A 20,850-nucleotide genomic window follows, 5' to 3' on the forward strand; every position below is an offset into this window, starting at 1 on the left:
GCCCGCTGCGTCGCGCCTGCACGGCGTCTCGGGCTCGGTACAGAAGGGCTCATTACGCCACAGACGCCAACAGATTGTCACAGGGGTGGAAATCTGTTCTTGAATACGCCTGAACGCTATCCGTGACGGTTGCCCGTACGACGCACGGCCGGGTAACGCACTTCCATCGAGAGGTTCTGCTTGAAGCAGTACTTTTATTTACTTCTCGTGAACACGGACGCAAAGTAAAAAGTTTACATAGGGAAAACTTGCACCGCGTTTCCCAGTAATGCAAACTAACTTAGATGAAATAAAAACGCTCATCATAGCTAGCAAATAATCATCAGTAGATTGTTTCTCGCCAAGACGAAGCATACTGAGTGATGCTGGAGCTTACGTAAGGAGTGCGCCCCCTTTTAACTAAGTTTTAACTTTTCCTCTCTCTTGCCAGTGTTCCTGACAAGTATGACTCGACCGCGCCTCCACCCTCCCCATCCTGCTTGGCATCAAAATCATTTCAGGCCCTGTCCATAAAACAAAACAAAAGAATTCTGCCTACATGCTTGGATGTCCACATTGAAGTCATTTGTTGAATTAATTGTTCATTAATTGCTCATTAATTGTTCCACAGGAAGCCCTTCGCGCTCCACACGCAGCAGCTCCTTTGTCAATGTTGTCACACAAACCTCGCCGGTCGAGCGTCCTACAAACTTTTGAAATGTAGCACGACACGGAAGCTTCAAAAGGCCTCTACTTCGAACGATCATACCCTTCATTTGAGCACGCTTTCCATAATACACATTCCCGCAGAATTCGTTCATTGTAGGCAGGCCTTCTTTCCTGAAGTGGCCACTTTGTTGCTGATAAAAACAGCAGCTTTGTCTCTTTTTTCCGTTCTTTGTAATAGTAGTAGTTCTGCTGAAACGCGGAAGGTGGAGAGAAGTAATGAATAAAGGGAAAATCAGACATCCACCCGTTCGTAGCAATTGCTACAAAGGAAACCCATACGGGTTCCTCGAAAGAAAAGCCTCATAGTTGAAGAAAAATTCGTCCTGGTCCGGGACTCAAACCCGGGACCACCGCCTTGCCGCGGCAGCCGCTCTACCATCTGAGCTAACCAGGCGGCTAGCAGATGGCAGGGCGAAGTCGAATTTGTCGACAACACGAAGCGAAGGCAAGCGTTTGACGTAGTAGTTCTGCGGAAACCCGCAAGGTGGAGAGAAGTAATGAATAAAGGTAAAATCATACCTGAACAAAGGACCGAATTTCACACGGACAACCTACGGCCCATCTCGCTCACGTACTGCGTGGGCAAGGTGTTGGAGGACGTCCTCATGTGTAGGTGGCAGGATTACCTGGAGGAGTCGGGACTATACCCCACCACGATCATCGGGTTTCGGCGTTCCCTCGGCCCCCAAGACGCTATGATTCTGTTGAACAAAGATATCATTGACGATGACACTCCTACGAAAGACAACAAGGCCATTCTGGGGCTGGACCTGCAGAGCGCCTTCGACAAGGTGAAGCACTCTGCGATCCTAGCTCAGGTGTCCAGACTCAACATGGGCGCAAGAACGTACAATTACATCAAGGACTTTCTGACAGGGCGGACTACCGAGCTCTGCGCCGGCGATCTACGGCTCCAAGAGAAGAGGCTCGGCAGAGTCGGGACCCCCCAAGGCTCAGTCATCTCGCCGTTGTTATTCAACCTCGTTATGATCGGGGTGGCCAAGCGACTCTCTCGCGTCGAGGGCGTCCGGCACACCATCTACGCCAATGACATCACGCTGTGGGTTCCGGGAGGCAGCGATGGTCGCATTGAGAGCACGCTGCAAGAAGCCGTCGACGCGATTGAGGACCAGCTGAACGGTTCCGGTTTGATCTGCTCACCGAGCAAGTCAGAACTGCTGGTGTTGCCACCAAAGTACGTCAGACGTAAGAAGAGCGAAGCGAAGGATTACGAGGCCATCAAGATCGTGACGAGGAACGGCCACGTGATCCCGGAGGTCGACAAAATCCGTGTGCTCGGCATGATTATAGACAAGCGACGGGGCAACGGCGAGACTATTTCCCGCCTTACAGCCAAGATTACCAACGCAATACGCCTCATCAGACGGGTTGCCAACCGCAAGGCCGGGATGAAGGAGGAAAGCTTGATTCGGCTTGTGCACTCCTTCGTAATCAGCCACGTCACCTACGTTGCAGCCTTCCACAACTGGATGCAATGTGAAAGGAATAAAATCAACGCCCTGATACGCCGAGCTTACAAGGCGGCGCTCGGACTATTCGAGTGTACGAACACCAACAAGCTCCTGAGCCTGGGGGTACACAATACCCTCGACGAAATTGCGGAAGCGCAACGGACCGCCCAGCTGGAGCGGCTCTCTATGACCGAAGCCGGCAGGCGCATACTTCAATACTTGGGCTTCACGCCCGGAGCGAAAGCGGCGAGTAGCTACGTTTCTGTACCGGAAGGAACCCGGCGCCGGGCTCGGGTGGACCTCATCCCGAGAAACATGCACCCGGAGTATAACAAGGAGAGAAGAGCGGCGAGGGCCAAGGCCCTCATCGACTTTCACGCCAAGGACGAGTGCGCAAGGTTCGTGGATGCGGCAGAATACCAGGCACACTGCGCGGCGTTCGTAGCTACCGTCATCGAGGCGTCGTCCGGCGCGACGAGGGCAGCGGCGAGCTTACGGGTCCGCGAGGCGTGTCAAGCGGAGGAGGTGGCCATTGCCCTGGCCATTGCCGACCCCGGGTGCCAGACGGTGTTGTGCGATTCGCGAAGTGCAGTGCGGAATTATGCAAAGGGCAAAGTGTGTGGTGAGGCTGTGCGCGTTCTGTGCTCGGCTGACCTGCAACGACAGAATCGGTATGTTAGAATCAAGTGGTTCCCGGCGCACGCGGGCAACGATGCGTCCGAGAAGCACGATAACCACAACGAGACGGCACACGCAGTGGCGCGAACGCTAACCAACCGCGCCGCTGCAACCGACCGTCCAACGTGGTGTAGTGCCAAGGACCGCATGACGACGTTCAACGAACTTACACAGTTCCACCGTCTGGCTCGAATGACTTTCCCACCCCCGCACCCGGGGCTGAGCCGCGGAGGCGGTGCTGTTCAGACAATTGCAAACTGGTTCTTTACCCACCCCAGTGTTAATGACTCATCTATACCCTAAATTATATGTGAGCGATGTGTGCCGCGTGTGCCAGCGGGAGAGGGCCACCCTGACGCACATCCTATGGGATTGCACCAAGTTCCCCAATGAGGCTTCGACAAGTACAACGATTCCGCCGCGACTCGCGGCTGCGGCGGAATGCTACGACCACGAAAGTCAAACCTGGGCCATCCAGCAGGTCTCGGCGGCTCTTGAAAGACAAGGGCCGAGCGAAACCGACGGAACGTTGCCCCTCAGGGCGACCGACCGCGGGAGTAACACGCGCTGGAGTTGAGTAGAGACCACACGCTGAGAGGACGTCAGGGCCCGCGTCACGGCGCCATTTAGTCATGGTGTCGTTCTGCAGGCGACTACATGAAGTTCTCTCTCTCTCTCTCTTTCATAAATTACGAGGTGTTTTTTCCCTTTCGTCCCGTTCGGACTGCATTTTTTTCTATTCTTCTCCTTGACAGGCAACTTTTTTTTCAGCCTCTTGACTGCTTTCTTTGAATGTTCCTGGACGTCCGCAAGATCTAATGTCGTTTGTTTGGCAGGCCTGGTCAACAGAAAAACTGGCAGCCTCTGGAACTAGCGCTACACCTCGTCGCTGAGAAAGTGCGAGGTACTTTCGATGTTGGGGCTTTCTCCTGAGCTGCTGAAATCATCGCCTGCCTCAACTACTGTGTCATCAGTAAAGTTTCTTCCACGGCATTTTTTTTGGCTGAACATGCTCTTTTTGCAGGTGCTGTGGAGATTTGCAAAACATGGTCGGTACTGCAGTCGGAAGCAGCAGCCTAAGCTTCGTGTTCTTTTTGTAGCCATTTTCTGTAAAGTGCAGGGAACATAACCACAGCAGGGAAGAAGCTTGGGCGTGTTGGTAGTTCAATTGTAAACTGGTATACAGGAAGCAGGAACAGGGGACGAGCACTAACTTTCAACAATTGATTTATCGCAGCTGGTGAGCATATATATACTCACAGGGAAGCCACTGCAACAGACACACTGAAGGGAAGGAAGAAAGGAAAAGCAGTCATGTGTGACTACTATGGCAAAAAATTCAAGAGATTATTTCAGCTTCTCTGACTTTCCGCTTGACGTTCTTTGTTGCTGTGTTGCCCACCTTATAGGCCGCATACTTGCTGGTAAGCTTCCTAGTTCTCTTCCTCCACTGTGAATCAATGTTTGTTCTGTACAGATACCTCAACACTCTCCCAGCCCACTATCATAAGAAGCCAACAAAGATAACAATGATAACAAAGACAACAATGATATGACTAATAAAAATCGGGCCCCTCGGTTAACCCCCTTTCTTCCCAGCCCACTATGTGGATGGATGGATGGAAGGTAGGAGCGTCCCCTTTCAAAAGGGCCGATGGCAGTTGCCACCATGCTCAGATTTTTATTTTGCCTTTTATTTTTATCTGTGTTGTGTGTTATAGAATTTCTCGATTTTCTTTAAATACGTCTTCCTACCCTTTTAACCTTATGTCACCTCTCTGCTTTTGAGCCACTAATCCTCCAATCGCCTTTTGCTAATTTCCACCGCATATTTATTTACATGACTATCATCTCTGAACCCTAGGGCCTCAGGAAGGGTGACTGTGGCCGCATCGACATCGGGATTGATACCATCACATTCTAGTATGAGGTGTTCCATCGTTTCTACATATTTACCACACACAGTACATGTGTCTTCTTCTTCGTTAAATTTCTTTTTATAGCTCCGCGTTCTAAGACATCCTGATCTAGCTTCAAAGAGTAGGGCACTGCCTCTTGAGTTATTCTAAAACGCTCCCTTCCTGATCTGCTGTTTCCAGTATCGATATAGTTCTACACTATGCTTCTTTTCCATTGAATTTATCCAATTTTTACCTTCCGCATTTTTAACCTTAAAAAATCAAAAAATGTCATTCGAGATGTCAACGCCACCTATCGCTCCAGTCGGGAGATACCCGCAACGACGATATATGGCCTCTGAGATCCGAACATCTCGCAGGGCAACTAAATCTGTAACAAACGTGCGCTGCTTAGCGCAGCGTACGCCATAAGTTGCGTACGCTAAATTAAGGCTGTATATTCACTCGTTTCATGACTGCGTCGGTTCTACCCATCATCTACCCCCTCTCTCCCCCTCCTCTCTTCCATTCTATCCAGCTTGCCTCTGGATTTGCACGTTGTCGAAAGGTAAGCGCTTGCAGGGGGTCACGGATAATTACAGCTGTCGAGAGGCTAATGTGGCGACGACCCGGGAGCTCCAGAGGGCATAGTGCGCATTCGACGCGGTGCGGTCCACACGAGTTCCTCGCGTCTCTTCTCTGCCATGCTCCTTCTATGTATATACGCGCTCTGAACCATCCCACGACGCGGTGTGCCGAACAACAACAGCCACAGCAGCAGCAGTGGGAAAATCGAAGGAAAAGGCAAAGAAAGCTTTTCTTTAAAACGAAACTGTGTCACATACAAACAAGTACTGTAGTAAAAGGGTGCTCCGACGCTTGCGAGTGCGTTTCTTGTTATCTATATTATTCTTATGTATTTATTTATTTATTGTAATAAGAAATTTCGGACCACCATGTGAAAGAAAAGAAACAAAACAAATCAAAGATGTTAATCATTTCAGAGCTACATGAAAAGTAGCAAACTGGCCGATATGGTATTGGTTACTTAAAGAAAGCGGTGGCGCAGAGGTAGAGCATCAGCCTCGCGTGCAAGAGGACCGTGGTTCGAATCCCGGTGCCGCGCAATTATTCCACCGGAATAAAAGAAATCCGAGTGTTGATGAAATTGCAATAACAGGCCTGGAGTGCGGCCTGATCCCGGTGACCAGAACCGGTAACGCACTCCCTCACCAGAGCAGGATTGGCCACGGTGCAGTACTTGGCCACAACCTCCTATATGAATACAACAATCAAACCCCGGCCCTCAGTCCCCAGCAGCTGCAACTGACAACGGCGGCGGGGAGACCTGTGACGCAGCAGAGTGTGTAAACCTCTGGGAGGATTTGGAGGGAATGGTGGGCAGATATAATAGGGCTCAGTGAGCCTAGGAGGACACAAGAAGCATATACAGTGCTAAAAAGCGGGCACGTCCAGTGCTACCGGGGCTTAGGGGAGAGACGAGAACTAGGAGTCGGATTCCTGCTTAATAAGGATATAGCTGGTAACATACAGGAATTCTATAGCATAAACGAGAGGGTGGCAGGCATTGTTGTGAAACTTAATAAGAGGTACAAATTGAAGCTCGTACAGGTCTACGCCCCTACATCCAGTCATGATGACCAGGAAGACGTGGAATCGGCGATGGGTGAAGTCAAAATACACTATACTGATGGGCGACCTCAATGTCAGCGTAGGCAAGAAGCAGGCTGGAGAAAAGTAAGTGGGGGAATATGGCATAGGTTCTAGGAATAACAGGGGAGAGTTTGCAGAACTTTGCAGAACGGAATAGTATGCGGATAATGAATACGTTCTTCCGCGAGCGGGATAGCCGAAAGTGGACGTGGAGGAGCCCGAATGGCGAGACTAGAAATGAAACAGACCTCATACTTTGCGCTAACCCTGGCATCATATAAGACGGGGACGATATATGGGCGAAATACGCAGAGATAGTTCAAGAGGCTGATGAGTTCTATACAGATTTATACAGTACCAGTGGCACCCACGACGCTAATGGAAGAGATAATAGTCTGGAGGAATTTGACATCCCACAAATAACGCCGGAAAAAGTAAAGAAAGCCTTGGGAACTATGCAAAGGGGGAAGGTAGTTGGGCAGGATCAGGTAACAGCATATTTGTTGAAGGATGGTGGGCAGATCGTTCTAGAAAAACTGGCCACCCTGTATACGCAATGCCTCATGACCTCGAGTGTACCGGAATCTTAGAACGCCAACCCAATCTTCATCCATAGAAAGGGGACGCCAAAGACTTGAAAAATTATAGACCGATCAGCTTACTGTCCGTTGTTTACAAAGTATTTCCTAAGGTAATCGCAAATAGAATCAGGAACACCTTAGACTTCTGTCAACCAAAGAACCAGGCGGGATTTCGTAAATGCTCCTCAACAATGGACCATATTCACACTATCAATCAGATGACAGAGAAATGTGCGGAATATAACCAACCCTTATAGATAGCTTTCATTGACTACGAGAAAGCGTTTGATTCAGTCCAACCCTCAGCAGTCATGCAGGTATTAGGGAACCAGGTTGTAGACGAGCCGTATGTAAAAATACTGAAAGATATCTATAGCGGCTCCACAGCCCACCGTAGTCCTCCATAAAGAAAGCAACAAAATCCCAATAAAGAAAGGCGTCAGGCAGGGAGACACGATCTCTCCAATGCTACTCACAGCGTGTTTACAGGAGGTATTCAGAGACCTGGAGTGGAAAGAATGGCTTCGCGGTCGCAATCACGGACAATAGCGGAACTTGCGTCGCGAGCGCGACGATACGCACGGAAGAGACGGAGGCGGCCGCGGAAGCAGCGATAGCCCTCGCGGATGCCGAGGTGATAATAAGCGACTCGCAGGCAGCGATACGCAACTACGCTAGCGGCCGGATCTCCCGGGAAGCGGCCCGCATTCTCCAAATTCAACAGGGCAATATTTGCCGCAAAAACGACAGTTTTCTCGCATGGACCCCCGCCCACTCGGACCCTCCGCTCCCGGGAAACGAGAGGGCCCACGCCACGGCTCGAGGACATACATGCCGAGCCGCGGCGCCCGCCGGCAATCCCGACGTCTCGCCCACCGGAGAGCGATGCGGGAGTGGACGTGGGGGGATCGCATGACCACTTTCAGAGACATCACGCAACACTACAGATTGAACAGATGTAAATACCCACCACCGCACGCCAAACTAAACAAGAAACAGGCGGTTGCCTGGAGGCAATTGCAGACACACACATATCCTAACCCGGCGATCCTTCACCTCTGCTACCCCGACATTTATCCGTCCGACGACTGTAAAGCGTGCGGAGCCAGAGCGACGCTGCAGCACATGCTGTGGGCATGCGCCGGTAGCCAGCAGCAGGAGTCCCCGACGAACGGGATAGAAATGGCAGTCTCGAACCGAGGGGCGCGTTGGGAGGCGGCCCTGCTCAGCCACGACCTCGCTGATCAACTGTGGGCCGTCCGGCACGCCGAGGAAGCCGCCCGAGTCCAAGGACTCGAGGCCGTCACCTAGGCTGGGGTGCTTATGGCCCAACCCCGCCCAAATCGCCGGGCATATTCAATAAAGTTTTCACTACTACTACTTGCGATTCGCTGATGATATTGCATTGCTTAGTAACTCAGGTTACCAACTGCAATGCATGCTCACTGACCTGGAGAGGCAAAGCAGAAGGGTGAGTCTAAAAATTATGAAACTTGCCAAGGTTGACGACTGGGCGTGTTCGTATAGCATATTAGAGGTTGGATTGCGCAACATTTTGACGAGACAGACAGAAGAGAAACATACACCACAGCGCGCTTAAAAATTAATCCGCCGAACACTGAAGTAACGTTTAACAGTCTCGGAAGAGAACAGCAGTTTACGAGAGGTAGCGAGGCACTCGAAGTGGTAAGGGAATACATCTACTTAGGGCAGGTAGTGACCGCGGATCCGGATTATGAGACTGAAATAATCAGAAGAATAAGAATGGGCTGGGGTGCGTTTGGCAGGCATTCTCAGATCACGAACAGCAGGTTGCCATTATCCCTGAATAGAAAAGTGTATAACAGCTGTGTCTTACCAGTACTCACCTACGGGGCTGAAACATGGAGGCTTACGAAAAGGGTTCTACATAAATTGAGGCCGACGCAACGAGCTATGGAAAGAAGAATGATGGGTGTAACGTTAAAGGATAAGAAAAGAGCAGATTGGGTGAGGGAAAAAACGCGAGTTAATGACATCTTAGTCGAAATCAAGAAAAATAAATGGGCATGGGCAGGACATGTAATGAGGAGGGAAGATAACCGATGGTCATTAAGGGTTACGAACTGGATTCCAAGGGAAGGGAAGCGTATCAGGGGGCCGCAGAAAGTTCATTGGGCGGATGAGATTAAGACATTTGCAGGGACAACATGGGCACAATTAGCACATGACCGGGGTAGTTGTAGAAGTATGGGAGAGGCCTTTGCCCTGCAGTGGGCGTAGCCAGGCTGATGATGATGATGACTTAAAAGAAGAAATAAGAAAGTGTGCGTAGAACGAGGGACACGGTAAAAGCGTATATATGTGTTCTGTATTCCCTTGCGCACTTTCTCGCTTTTCCAGAGTAAGAAGCAAATAAGGAGAAATGAAGCTTTCTCAGTTTCAACATTCCGATGTGTTCCGAACGGCAACGCACAGGGCGCAGCTATAATGCTCTACAGTTTGGCTGCGGCAGCCGTGTTCAGCGTGAGTCGCAGAGGCCACCGTCTTCACTGCGAGGCAGACGACGAGCTCCCGAGAAGGGCGCACCTTCCCACGCGCGAGTCCATGCTGTCCCTTGGGATCCAGTCCGTAACCCTTAATGACCATCGGTTATCTTCCCTCCTCATTACATGTCCTGCCCATGCCCATTTCTTTTTCTTGATTTCAACTAAGATGTCATTAACTCGCGTTTGTTCCCTCAACCAATCTGCTCTTTTCTTATCCCTTAACGTTACACCTATCATTCTTCTTTCCATAGCTCGTTGTGTCGTCCTCAATTTGAGTAGAACCCTTTTCGTAAGCCTCCAGGTTTCTGCACCGTAGGTGAGTACTGGTAAGACACAGCTATTATATACTTTTCTCTTGAGGGATAACGGCAACCTGCTGTTCATGATTTGGGAATGCCTGCCAAACGCACTCCAGCCCATTCTTATTCTTCTGATTATTTCCGTCTCATGATCCGGATCCGCCGTCACTACCTGCCCTAAGTAGATGTATTCCCTTACGACTTCCAGTGCCTCGCTGCCTATTGTAAATTGCTGTTCTCTCCCGAGACTGTTAAGCATTACTTTAGTTTTCTGCATATTAATTTTTTAGAACCACTCTTCTGCTTTGCCTCTCCAGGTCAGTGAGCATGCATTGCAATTGGTCCCCTGCGTTACTAAGCAAGGCAATATCATCAGCGAATTGCAAGTTACTAAGGTATTCTCCATTAACTTTTATCCCCAATTCTTCCCAATCCAGGTCTCTGAATACCTCCTGTAAACACGTTGTGAATAGCATTGGAGATATCGTATCTCCCTGCCTGACGCCTTTCTTTATTGAGATTTTGTTGCTTTATGGAGGACTACGGTGGCTGTGGAGCCGCTATAGATATCTTCCAGTATTTTTATATATGGCTCATCTACACCCTGATTCCGTAATGCCTCCATGACTGCTGAGGTTTCGACTGAATCAAACGCTTTCTCGTAATCAATGAAAGCTATATATAAGGGTTGGTTATATTCTGCACATTTCTCTATCACTTGATTGATAGTGTGAATATGGTCTATTGTTGAGTAGCCTTTACGGAATCCTGCCTGGTCCTTTGGTTGACAGAAGTCTAAGGTGTTCCTGATTCTATTTGCAATTACCTTAGTAAACACTTTGTAGGCAACGGACAGTAAGCTGATCGGTCTATAATTTTTCAAGTCTTTGGCGTCCCCTTTCTTATGGATTAGGATTATGTTAGCGTTCTTCCAAGATTCCGGTACGCTCGAGGTCATGAGGCATTGCGTATACAGGGTGGCCAGTTTCTCTAGAACAATCTGTCCACCATCCTTCAACAAATCTGCTGTTACCTGATCCTCCCCAGCTGCCTTCCCCCTTTGCATATCTCCTAAGGCTTTCTTTACTTCTTCCGGCGTTACCTTCGGGATTTCGAATTCCTCTAGACTATTTTCTCTTCCATTATCGTCGTGGGTGCCACTGGTACTGTATAAATCTCTATAGAACTCCTCAGCCACTTGAACTATCTCATCCATATTAGTAATGATATTGCCGGCTTTGTCTCTTAACGCATACATCTGATTCTTGCCAATTCCTAGTTTCTTCTTCACTGTTTTTAGGCTTCCTCCGCTCCTGAGAGCATGTTCAATTCTATCCATATTACACTTCCTTATGTCAGCTGTCTTACGCTTGTTGATTAACTTGGAAGTTCTGCCAGTTCTATTCTAGCTGTAGGGTTAGATGCTTTCATACATTGGCGTTTCTTGATCAGATCTTTCGTCTCCTGCGATAGTTTGCTGGTATTCTGCCTAACGGAGTTATCACCGACTTCCATTGCACACTCCTTAATGATGCCCACAAGATTGTCGTTCATTGCTTCAACACTAAGGTTCTCTTCCTGAGTTAAAGCTGAATACCTGTTCTGTAGCTTGATCTGGAATTCCTCTATTTTCCCTCTTACCGCTAACTCATTGATCGGCTTCGTATGTACCAGTTTCTTCCGTTCCCTCCTCAGGTCTAGGCTAATTCGAGTTCTTACCATCCTGTGGTCACTGCAGCGCACCTTGCCGAGCACGCCCACATCTTGTATGATGCCAGGGTTAGCGCAGAGTATGAAGTCTATTTCATTTCTAGTCTCGCCGTTCGGGCTCCTCCACGTCCACTTTCGGCTATCCCGCTTGCGGAAGAAGGTATTCATTATCCTCATATTATTCTGTTCCGCAAACTCTACTAATAACTCTCCCCTACTATTCCTAGTGCCTATGCCATATTCCCCCACTGCCTTGTCTCCAGCCTGCTTCTTGCCTACCTTGGCATTAAAGTCGCCCATTAGTATAGTGTATTTAGTTTTCACTCTCCCCACCGCCGATTCCACGTCTTCATAGAAGCTGTCGACTTCCTGGTCATCATGACTGGATGTAGGGGCTTCATAGAAGCTGTCGACTTCCTGGTCATCATGACTGGATGTAGGGGCGTAGACCTGTACAATCTTCATTTTGTACCTCTTATTAAGTTTCACAACAAGACCTGCCACCCTCTCGTTAATGCTATAGAATTCCTGGATGTTACCAGCTATATTCTTATTAATCAGGAATCCGACTCCTAGTTCTCTTCTAGCCGCTAAGCCCCGGTAGCACAGGACGTGCCCGCTATTTAGCACTGTATATGCTTCTTTCGGCCTCCTAACTTCACTGAGCCCTATTATATCCCATTTACTGTCCTCTAATTCCTCCAATAGCACTGCTAGACTCGCCTCACTAGATAACGTTCTAGCGTTAAACGTTGCCAGGTTCATATTCCAATGGCGGCCTGTCCGGAGCCAGTGATTCTTAGCACCCTCTGCTGCGTCGCAGGTCTGACCGCCGCCGTGGTCAGTTGCTTCGCAGCTGCTGGGGACTGAGGGCTGGGGTTTGATTGTTGTGTTCATATAGGAGGTTGTGGCCAAATACTGCACCAGGGTGGCCAATCCTGCTCTGGTGAGGGAGTGCGTTACCGGTTCTGGTCACCGGGATCAGGCCACACTCCAGGCCTCTTTGTGCAATTTTATCAACACGCGGATTTTTTTTTTTAATCGGGTGGAAAATTGCCGGCACCGGGATTCGAACCACGGACCTCTTGCACGCGAGGCGGGTGTTCTACCTCTACGCCACCGCTGCACTATCACGGGCACCGCAATTAGAGCGTGTGTCTAATTTCGCGTCGTGAAATCGAGCGCTAAACTACGGGGACGGCGCAAAATACGGAACAGACGACGCCGAAAGGATGAACACGGCGCCGAGCGTACGTCCTTTCTTCGTCCCGTGTTCCGCCAATCTCGCGCCGTCCCCTCACTATCGCGCCATGAACCCACTAGCCCAAGCCGCGACCCTTGAAATCGAGTGGTATACGATGCTCAGCGTCCGATCAACGCAGTGCTCCTCCTGATTCCAGGCTTTATTGCCAGTCACAAGGAAATTTGAACCTTCCAGTGTAAATACAGTTGTGTGTACACCTCTTGCTTTCCTGTAGGCTCGTCTTATTCTGCTCTGCTTTTTTAAAATCGCTAGCAGCTAACAGGAAAACGCGATGGAAGCAGCAGCTCAGGAGCATCATCGCGCAGAAAAACATTCCCAGCTTTTTTTTTTTCTATCTTGTTTTACGTTATGGAAACGAACATACACCAGTTCAAATCAGTCTGCACCATTACTTTTTCGCTGCGGGGCTGAACTGGAACCGTTTTCGCTTGAGCCGGCAGGAAAAAAGTTTCAGCTCGACATTCCGTCTAAAACTGGAAAAGCTATAGCATCGTCGAATTCATAATTCAACCTTTGCCGACACTCGAGTGACCCACGGTAGGATTGGGCTGGCTTCTCACGAGTGCCGCCCGCCAATTAGGGGGATCAGCGCGAGACTCGGCGGACGGCTATCCCGAACACAAGGAACACGAACACAATGAATTTCAAGGGGTGATTGTGTGGTGTAGCACGAGTACATGGTCACAATAGCCGGTGCACTCACCGCCTCCTCCCCTCCTGGCCCACGACGCCTCCACGCAGAGGTGCAGGAGCAGCTGCAGTCCCGCGCACAGCCGTCTCCTCATGGCCGCCTCTGCGAGGGATGACACAAGGCATGCGCTTTGCTCAAAACTCCTGCTTCGGTCTGAAAGAAGCGCACACACTGAGAATTCACTTTTTCCTTCCCCCTCACGCGGTGCGGAAAGGACGCACGTTCAGGCGACGGCCCGTGTCGAGGAAGCGACAGCCAACGCAGCGGTGACAACCAATCCTTCCGAGCGTCTCGCAGGCCACAGCGGTCACCGCGAACACGCGCGGTGACGCCGGTCGCTCGCTGCGCTGACCAACACGCGCTTCTTCGCGCGAGCTCTTTCGCAAGAGCGCGCCGACACTGCGACCGCTCGAGTGGAGAGCCAGCGGTGCCAGCCGTGTGCTCCTACTTCCGACCAAGCTGCCCTTCTTGCCGCGACTCTTGGTGTCTCGTTTCAGTCGACACGTACAGTATAGGCGGCTACTCGTCCGAGGCGACAGCAGCTGGTGTACAAACCACATTCCGGAATCGATTCCGGTGGGAGCCGTATCGTTGTTGCCCTGGCAAGCTGGCGCCAATGACGACGCTTCGAGATTTACGCTTTCATCTCCCTCAATTGAACTCGGTAGGACAAACGCGACTGTAACGCGCGTTTCAGCTCTCCGGTTTACGGCCCTGCACCAGGCCGCCACACGGAAATTTTTGGTTATACGCTGTTACGTATACCCCCTAAGGAGCCTCCTGCCGCACGAATTTTGCAAACTAGTTCATTCATAGAAGAGAGCGAAATATTTCAAATGCCGCGAGCCCACGATTTCAGGAGGCGAGCCAATACCGACACTCTTCGCACTTGCCCACGTCTAGTCTGCGTTCCCTGGAGCGTAAGAAGTGGTAACGCCACGTGACAGCGCCCGGCTTCCTTTTTTTTTCTCGGGCGCTCTTGCTGCGCGGCGCACTTCCGGCGACGGTCTCTAGCGCGCGAGGTGGTGCATTTGCCTCATTTAGTGCAAAGTAATATTTTTTTTTTTTTTGCGCGCTGTGCACGAGAATACTTGATACCTGTCCCTCTTGCTACGGCACGGAGTAAAACAAATACTCCCAGACATTACGTTCGTTGGTTTTATAATTTTTCTATACTTTATATCGTCTAGTAAGCAACAGATGAAACTAACAGCTGCCTTAAATAATTCTCGAAGACACGAGCCGCGACGCCCCGCGAATCACAACGACAGGCCCTATCCGCCGCAGGGGCTCCCTCTGAAATTTTGGCTGTTTTGGGTCAGCGCCCATTGCCACGCTCGTCTGTTTATAGAGGGGCAAACGTGGTGAGGGGCCATCACAGTAAGCCGGAATTCCGAGATCAGAGCAGAACGTCGCTTGCATGTCGCTTCCTCATCCGTTTATCAGCACACCACGAGCAGGTCAATGCCATGCCTTGCAGCTTGCACTCGTTCTCCCTCTTTTCGACCCAGAGGGTTCCATTACTGTGAGGGTACAGCGTGGACACAACTGTTGTCCCCAAGTGGTTGCAAGACGACGTTCGCTGTAAATTCCATGTAAAAAGGGGAGGCTGGGCTCTCGACAGTTATGGAGGTAGGCCAGCCTCCCTCGGTTTGGAGTGTGTTCTGTGAACCGAAAAAAAAAATAGTAAACACAGCCTTGTTGATATTCAGTTCTTCAGTTGCCCTCTGAAAACAGACATGTAAATAGCTAAAAAAAAGATATCGATTTTACGCAGGAGCGAGCGTGTGTTCGATCGTTATGCTCTGAAAACGAAAACATGCCATCGAAGCGATTAATGACATAAGTTGTAAGGGCACACCGCATGCTTTAGTATTATTAATTTTAGCTTGAACATATATCTTAAACACTTGCTTGTGACGCCAAGTAGATTTCTAGAAGAAGCCGAAATTACCTGCATGAGAAATAGGAATGTTAAAAAGGTTGGCTATGCGCTTCATAGAAGAGGTTGAACATCGAAGTCGGGAAATAGAGAGGTCACGTGTGCGTAGGAGAACTCGTAAGACTAGCACGACTTTTGACATACCCATCTTTAAATTTTGCTACGAAATATATTGGCGTTCCTTAACAGGTTCCCAAAAGCGCCAATTTCGCAGATTTTGACCATTTGAACTGGAACAGAGAACCCATTGAAGCAGCGGAACAGCTCTGCCACAAGCGATTAAAAAAAAATCCTATGCAAGCTAGAAAAAGAGATTGAATAAAATTAAGAAGAAGAACCATCCGGTATGCATACACGGGAAAAGAAAACGGTGCAAACAAGGGAGGGTGAAAAAAAAAAAGAAGAAAAGCGGGGTCGACTGCCGGCTGAATTTATTTAGGAAGGACGACGGTCGTACTCAGAGTTTCTCACCATAACACCTAGACGGAAATCTGACGCCACCGTCTATGGGAGTTTCTTAAGGGGCACCGTGCCGTCATGGGAATGACGGTATATGTGTGTTCGAGGCTTGTGGTGGCTGGTGTTGTAAGAGGCTTCGTCTAAAACGTAGATATGGCTACATAAATAACGCGTTCTTAAAGTAAAATCTTCATAAAATGTTTCCATTCATGCATATTACATCTTTACTTACCTACAATGCATGACCAAGCGAAGAAAAGCAAGAAGAGACGGCAAACTGTTGCAAAGCGAGCGCGAATCTTTTCGTCTGTCCTCCAACTTTAGCGGCCCGCTGATACTTTTTACGTATCATCTAATTGTACATGCAATAACAAGTTTTCATAGTTAAACAAACATGTTTTTGTGTAATAAAGCTCAAACAGCTTCTTACGCGCTGTTTTAGTAGAAAATGGATCATTGTGACAGACGGAACGGGGCTTGCCTGGCTCTCCGAGAACGATGTCAGCCCAAAGTCACAATATACCGGCATTCTCATGCATACCACAGCGCAGCAGCGCCAATTAATATCGTGAGAAAATTTACGGTCCTACTAGTCTTGCACGGTTCGCCGTAGGCCGACGGACACCGCGGGCGGACACGCGCTGCGCGAGCATGCGCCGACGCTGAACTCCTGCGCAGGCGCGCTCCGTGGCACGACGCTGACCGACGTGACGGTGCACTTTAGGAAAACAAATGATTGGACAGCTGCATGTTCACTAGATGGTGAAGGAATCACTTCGCAACAAACCTTGGGTTACGGCCGATCGTGAAGGTACTGTCAAGGCCAATCCCGAAGGAAGGCGGTGGAAGGCCGCGTGATATACGAGGAACGAGCGCTTATTGCTGTATGCGACGTGGCGTGACGCAACCATCTTGCACGAGCGAAGGAGAGTGGTAAGGTTCTATGAATGCGTCTGGAGAGCGCTAAGTTGGAGGGGAGGGACAGCGATTCGAATTTCACCTGAAAAGAACGCTGCGCACTTCACTGCAACTACGTATAAGCGCCGGCCAGTGCTCTCATCGCTGGAGTCGCCGAAGCCGGCACCAGGATACATTACATCAACTGGCAGCGCAGAAACCAAAGTTGGTGGCCAGGACGATAGGTCAATCGGTTATCTGCAGTTACGCGATCGTAATCGCGGTGGCTTCCGAATTTCGGTTTGCCGACATACAGTGGCCCGTCAGACACATCGCTCAACTGCTTGCAGTTTCGTTCGCACCGTGCTCCTCTGAGCAGATCCACATGCGAACGCTGTGAGCTGTCTTAGTCCTCACAAACGCAATGTTAGAATGCTCACCGAGGCAGCTCCTCTTCGCGCCGGCAATGCCAGGAAGGCAACTTTCTTGAAACGCGGGCGGCGAAGGACAGGCGTACTGTTTCTTTTAGCCTGCCAGTGAGCACAGCTGTTGACAAATATACGGCACTTAATTCTCTTCAAGGGCAAAAAGCGAACTGATGCTGAAGAGCCGCCACTGAGCGCCGAAGACTTGAGCCGACATCATATTTTTGGCCGGGATTTATCTATGATGCGAACGCCGAACCGCCGTCAGTAAAGCAACGCGCCGGGAAGGAACCGACCGACGGCATCGCCGCACTGGTGGGCATTTCTGCGGCCACTTACTATTCAGCCTAGCGCGCGGTTTTAATTGGGCTGATTAACAAGGAGGCACGACCACGCGAACACAAGGCACGTCTGCACTGCGGGGCGCGCTTCGCAACAGTCGCCGCGCAGTGCAGCTGCGCACAGCGCGTGCAGAGGGGACCCGCCGAGTTTGCACGACATGCATAACGTTATAGCTTGGCGAGTGGCAAGAATGAGGCGCTGTGCAAAGGCCGGCACAGAGGAGCCGAATCGTCTCGCGACGTGCCGAACACGGTGCGTGTTTCATTCCGTAGCACAAGCTGTCCCTGCATGCGCTCGGCTCGGGCAATAAAAACCACTCACGGATCGTTGAAAGCTTTTCAACAAGCACACATTCACGACTCTGCTTGCGTTGTCGCGTGTTTCGCATTGAAGCTCGTAAACACGTGCTCTCCTGGATCGTTCGCAACCGCCAATGCGACGATATAGACGAAGGCCACATGTCCTGCTGACACGGCTTGGCTTCGCGCACGGGAGTCGTCAGGAAACCGGCTGACCTGGACTCGAGCGGGTCCACAGGCGGAAGAGCGCGACCCCGAGTCCCTCTGCTTTGCGCTCGCTTCTCGTGCGGTGCGTGAGTGCTTGTGCTCCGTGTGAAGAAAGATCGAGTGCAAAGCAGACGGCTGCAAGGAAGTCACCCCGTCCTCTAGAAAGGAGGAGGGGAACCGTCGTGGTATGTACGCGTGTGTTCGTGCGTGGTGCGTATATAGATCGGGAAGGATTAGGAATAAAGATCAACGGCGAATATGTCACAAACCTACGGTTTGCAGATGACAGCGTCCTGTTCAGCAACGCTGGCGGCGAGTTGCAACAAATGATTGAGAGTCACAACCGGCAAAGCGTAAGCGTAGGGTTGAAGATGAATAGGCAGAAGACGAAGGTAATGCTCTATTGTCAAGCGCAAGAAAGACGCTGGACGTAGAGAAGGTGCGCATACCACCATAATGCTCGATAGCATGGCAAGAGAACAAGAATGTAAGATCGGCAGTCAGTCTCCGAATCTGTGCAAGAGTGCGTTTATCTAGGTCAGAAGTAAATGTACAGAAGAATAAGAATGCGTTGGAGCGCATACGGCAGGCATTACCAAACCCTGACCGGCAACTTACCGCTATCCTTGAAAAGAAAATTGTAATATCACTGCGTTAACAGGCAAAACGAGAAGAAAGCTGGTTAACCGAGAGGCCCGATTTTTATTAATCATATCATGAGAAGCCAACAAACAAGGAGGAGGAGGAGACAAAGGGGAGTAATGACAGGGAGGTTAGCCAGTGTAAGTACCGGCTGGCTACCCTGTGCTGGGGAAAGGGGTAAAGGGAATAAAAGGAGCCAACAAACAAAGGCACCAAGGACAACATAGGGAAAATTACTTGTACTTACTAATTGAATTAAAGAAATGATAAATTAATGGCAATGAAAGCGGACGAAGAACCAACTTGCCGCAGGTAGGGAACGATCCCACGTCTTCGCATTACGCGTGCGATGCTTCGCACGCGTAATGGGATGAAAGGATGACCCGTGGCCCAAGGAAACTAGACGCGCGGACACTTGGAACGCCGACGAAGAGAGGGCGGTACGAACATCCGATCGTACGATCCTTTTGGAGAAGCACCAACCCGTCCGGGAGAGCACCTCTTGCGCCGCCGCTACCAGCGACGAGTCAGCATCGAGGCAGACGTCGTCGGTGCGCTCAGATATCCTGGGAGCCCGGCAGGGACCCGAAACGAGCCTGCAGCTGCAGCCGCCTGCGGCTGTTCCAAGAAGCTCGCGATCGGCAAAAGCATCGCGCGAAGTCTGTGCGCGATGGTTGATTTAGGTGAGCGGAACGCGTTCCCCAGTAGCTTGCCACGGCGTGCGGAAGACTGGTCAGTGGCCGCAATTTCTTCATCATCATGTTACCTGACCAGACGAACTTTCGTCGAACTCTTGACTAGAAATCTACACAGAAACATGCACACACACGCAGGCTTGCCTTGAATAAAGGAAAGTTACCAACAAGACAGATAGTTATATTAATCGCGTAGAAAACATAAACAGCCTTTTCGAAAACCTCTGGCCTTCTGCCTGGTCCCAGCTGTGACAAGCATTACAGGTCCCCGAGTCCACCACCAGGAATCTACGGGGTTGTGTGCGCTCGGACCTTCTCTGCACTACGGCATCGGCACAATGGACGGCAGCCACAGACAGCTTCGCTGTAGAACGCGACGCACGATGCATGCGGGTGCGTGCTATGGCGCGCGCGACGGAGGGTGCTGCACTCCGGCAGGCGCTGCGGCAGCCGCTCGTCAAAGGGAAAGGGTGAGGCAAGCTCAATGCGTCGGGCACAATGCCCGTTCCGCCTATCGGAGGGCCGGGCCGCTGGTCTGCAGGTGTACAGTGCGGAAATGTCATTCTACCGAAGCAAACGCAGCGCTCGCTGAAATGTGCTGCCAAGTGTACCGAGCAGACGAAGCGTAAACATAAACCTGCCACATATAGGGAGCGCTCGCCGTGAGCACTTTCTGTTCATTTTCAAGTAATTTTCGCCTGCTTTATGACAGAACCTGCCAGTAATACAGGGCGTCCGGAAAGTAACCGTGCAGTACGAAAATAATTGTAAATAAGATTGCAGTTTCAGATGCGATGTGATAGCGCAGGACCGGTAGTTCGTCTGATAACGTCTGTGGGGTGCACTAGTCAAAGGACGGGCGTATGAGAACAGTCATCCCAAACTGGGCCGAAGCTACAGACATCCATTACCACGCAAATTGTTCAGATAACACGAGCAACCTTGTGTATTAATATGACGCGTCGTGTGTTCAAGCCGGTGATGGACATTTGCAGCGTCTCCTGTGGTGATCACTGCACTGCCGTAAGTAAAACTTGACACCTACAGACTCCATCCTCACGGAACAGGTACTACTGTTCGGATATATCGAAAAAGTTTCCTTGTGCCGTTGCTCATCTCCTCTGGGCGCGGACCGCTTCATCGGGGAACGTGCAGCCGTACACGCCGCCTGTGGTGCGGCCGAATAATTAGCACGCGTGTCTGCAGACGACGAGGCTCGGGCATCGAAGAGCGTCGGGGCGAGGCTTTGCGCGATCTGTCCGGGCCGAGCGAACGTCCCGGACGCTTGGCTAACTAGCACGGCCTGCAGAACTCGGCGAGCGCGAACGGTGAGCGCCCACGACAGGAGAGATCTTTCGGGGCCCTCCCGTTAATCCAGACGCTTGGCGGAAGTGCCGAGGCAGCTGCGTCCCCTTTAATTAAACTCTCCCAGGTAAATT

General features: G+C 50.6%; 1 protein-coding gene across 4 annotated transcripts in view; it reads right to left on the bottom strand.

Moving 5' to 3' along the window:
- Positions 1-20,850, bottom strand: part of LOC142559719 (latrophilin Cirl-like) — a 504,865-nt gene that overhangs the window by 338,667 nt on the left and 145,348 nt on the right. For all 4 annotated transcript variants that reach the window (XM_075671296.1, XM_075671294.1, XM_075671295.1 and 1 more), the window contains exon 2: positions 13,516-13,605. In XM_075671296.1, coding sequence (XP_075527411.1) covers positions 13,516-13,597 — 82 coding nt within the window. In that variant the 5' untranslated portion in view covers positions 13,598-13,605. The remainder of the gene's footprint in view (positions 1-13,515; positions 13,606-20,850) is intronic.

The sequence above is a fragment of the Dermacentor variabilis genome, chromosome 10 (assembly GCF_050947875.1).
Source record: "Dermacentor variabilis isolate Ectoservices chromosome 10, ASM5094787v1, whole genome shotgun sequence".
Classification (NCBI taxonomy): domain Eukaryota; kingdom Metazoa; phylum Arthropoda; class Arachnida; order Ixodida; family Ixodidae; genus Dermacentor; species Dermacentor variabilis.